This window comes from Sceloporus undulatus, chromosome 4 (assembly GCF_019175285.1).
Source record: "Sceloporus undulatus isolate JIND9_A2432 ecotype Alabama chromosome 4, SceUnd_v1.1, whole genome shotgun sequence".
NCBI classification, from domain to species: Eukaryota; Metazoa; Chordata; class Lepidosauria; order Squamata; family Phrynosomatidae; genus Sceloporus; species Sceloporus undulatus.
The window spans coordinates 131,471,927-131,475,026 of record NC_056525.1 but is presented as its reverse complement, the minus strand read 5'-3'; the positions used below and the strand labels follow the sequence as shown (position 1 = coordinate 131,475,026).

The following is a 3,100-nucleotide window of genomic DNA, read 5'->3' as shown; positions in this document are numbered from 1 at the left end:
GATATTAGTGAATAAAAGAACATCAGTTCAATTCAATTTATTACGATAAACATCAATCAACAGACATCACAATAAATCATCAAATTGTAGGAGTAAGTAATATTAGTTAAGAATTCAATTATAAAACTTATATTAAAAAGAAAAAAAGTGAAATTTAAAAGTATAAAATCATTGTAAAAGTATAAAATTGTTATAAAACTTTAAACAAACTAAGGGATATTATAAAATTTTAAAATACCATTTTATGCCAACAAATCATTGGCTTTTTATTTTCAGAATAAAAGAACAACAACAACAATCGTTTTTAATGGGTTTTTTGGGCTATGAGGCCATACTCTAGAAGAATTCTAGAACATGACCTCATAGCCCAAAAAACCCACAAAACACTATGGATGGCAGCCGTGAAAGCTTTCAACTTCACTACAACAACAATTCTCATGGGACAGTGAAAGTATAATAATGAAGGTGAGCTATTCCTAGCTCCAGGGAACACTATGACTTTTCTAGATTTGATGGTTTGTCCGTCTAAGTCAGGACAGCCTACTCTGATTGACAGCACTTTGCAGGCTTTTCAGTAGTGCCTTTCTTATCACCTGCTGGCAGGTCCTGCCTTTTTTAGCAGAAGTTGCTCGTGGTTAAATGTGAGACCTTCTGCGTACAAAAAAGCTCTGCTGTGGAACTGTGGCTCTCCTGTTTCAAGTCCCAAAAGGCTTCCTGACGTTATGGGCTTCAGAAATTCATTTTGTGTAAATAGGGACCACTGACTGAGGTAGTTTTTATATTTTATTTGTTAAGAATACATGTCTTCTGCCACACAGTAGCGTGTTATTAAAACTGTATTTCAAAAGCCAGTTTGCAAAGCTATTTCTCTTGTTCACTTAAATCCTTCTCAATATTTCCCTTCCCCTATATTACTGTATAGCACAGGTGGGCTGTGAACTCCCCCAAAGCCTCAAAGCCCTCCTCAAATTAAAATTAAAATCACTGATGGTGCCAGCAACTCCCCCTCCCCTCCAGTATTTAGTGCTAACCACATTTCTCAGTTTGGATATAACAAAGAGTTGCTTGTACTTGGAAACCAAAGAGAAAGTTTCCATCCTCCTTCTTGCAAATGCACTACAGAGGAAGGAAAGGGTGCAAGCAGAAAGCTTTGCTGGCTCATTCCTATAGTGCTCTAATGTGGCTTAGCACATAGATTGGGATGGAGTGTTTTTTGTTTTGTTTTGAACTACAGCTTGCAGAATCCTTAAGTGACCAGTGGCTATGCTGGTTGGAGGATTTGGGAATTGTCCCCAAAATTAGAATGTTTCTAAGCTCTAATTTAGCATTACACCCCAGTGCTTCCATTAAAAGGTAGAGTAGGCAATGTAAGTAGGGAACAATCCACTATGTCAGAGCTGAAGGCAAAAGTTGTTTTTAGGAGAAATGGTGGGTAGGAACAGAAAGAGCCCTTTTGCTTTAGAAGAGCAAACTGTATATTTTGTTTGCACAGAATTTCCCAGTATGTTTTCCATGCTGCTTATTACGGTGATTAGACAGTTTGTTATGTGGTGTTTGTTCTTTCCCTACACATTCCATAGTATAGATTTCTTTACTTTTGTACCAAAGCAAAATATTGGTGTAAGCAAATCTATCAATGTATGATTGATCCTTCAGTACAGTATACTCTCACATCAAGGAGTGGTTCTGTGAAACCAGTAATGCCCTCTGTACCCAATAGGGTCAACTGCATCATCTATTAGTAATGATGGAGTAAGTGTTTATAAAAGAAGAAGAGGGCTGTGGAGCATATTGTCAGTGCTTTTTTCTAACCATAATTATTTGGCCACTGCTGTGGGCCCAGAAGGCATGGATTTTGGCTTGAAAGCCACAGGTCCCAGAAGCTTTTAAAGCACTATTTCTATCACTCCTGCTGATATCCCTTCTCTCTGCTTTGCTCCTCAGTACACCCACTGGCAACAGCCTCAGTGCTGCAGAGCTGACATGTGGAATGATCATGAGCCTGGCCAGGTAAGTAATATGGCTTTTGTGAAAGCAGGGAGCATCCCAGCAACTCGTGCTGAATTTCACTGATGTGAGTTCTGCCTTCAGTTCAGAGAATCTGGGAATAATATCCAGCAACTACAGTTCCAGGTTCCATATTAAACATTACATACAGACACATGTAAAAGAGCTAAGATAATCATTTTTGTTGTTGCTGCATAATAATAATAATAATAATAATAATAATAATAATAATAACAACAACAACAACTTTATTTATAGCCCACTTCTCTCTTAGAAAACAGCCGAAGCAGCTTACATATTAAAATTTCCATACAAAAATGCAATGCAATGCATTGTTCCTTATTTCCCCCCCTCCCACTAAAAAAAGGATTAAACATATTGTACTTAAAACAATCAATTAAGACAAACAGTTTAAAATTAAGTTAGATTAATAAAGCAAATGGGAAAGGTGGTACATTTTGGCTGGGTGTTTCTATTTGGGAAAGGCCTGCCAGAACAAATCCATCTTGACAGCTTTCTGGAAGCTGTTGAGGCTAGTAATTTGACAGATCTCCACTGGCAGGCCATTCCACAATCTGGGAGCGGCAGCGGAAAAGGACCTCTGGGAGGTAGCAGTCAGTCTAGTCTTTTTAAACTGAAATAAATTCCCTCCTGAGGATCTGAGTGTGTGGGGTTGATTATACGAAAAAAGGCGATCCCTTAGACTGGAGGAGAGAACTGGCAAGGAAAGGATGCTTTTCTCTTTATCTTGCTACCTGAAACACAGCCCTTGCAGCCACACTTGTTTCATGCAGCAGATAAGCCCTGACAAACATGCCATGAATTACTGGGAACCTGGTCAAGAGGAAAAAGCAAGAAGTGGGGAATGGTTTAAGCAACACAATTTCTCTCCTCTTCATCTGCTTAAGATCTGTTATACCTGTTATTCTTTTCCTCTACTAAAAGCACTCTACTAAGGTTTTGTTAAGCTTTTTTCTGCATGGGCCACAGACCCATTTACCCCTCATTCTGGCATCCTGTTCCAATGACGCATGACCCAAGCTCCAGTTCTGGTTCTGCGCCAGAATCGGGGCATAACTATAATTGTTGCTTA

General features: G+C 38.8%; 1 protein-coding gene across 1 annotated transcript in view; it reads left to right on the top strand.

Moving 5' to 3' along the window:
* The window catches only part of PHGDH (phosphoglycerate dehydrogenase), a 50,243-nt gene that overhangs the window by 7,043 nt on the left and 40,100 nt on the right, over window positions 1-3,100 (top strand). Inside the window, exon 3 of the mRNA XM_042462147.1 lies at window positions 1,945-2,010. Coding sequence (XP_042318081.1) covers window positions 1,945-2,010 — 66 coding nt within the window. The remainder of the gene's footprint in view (window positions 1-1,944; window positions 2,011-3,100) is intronic.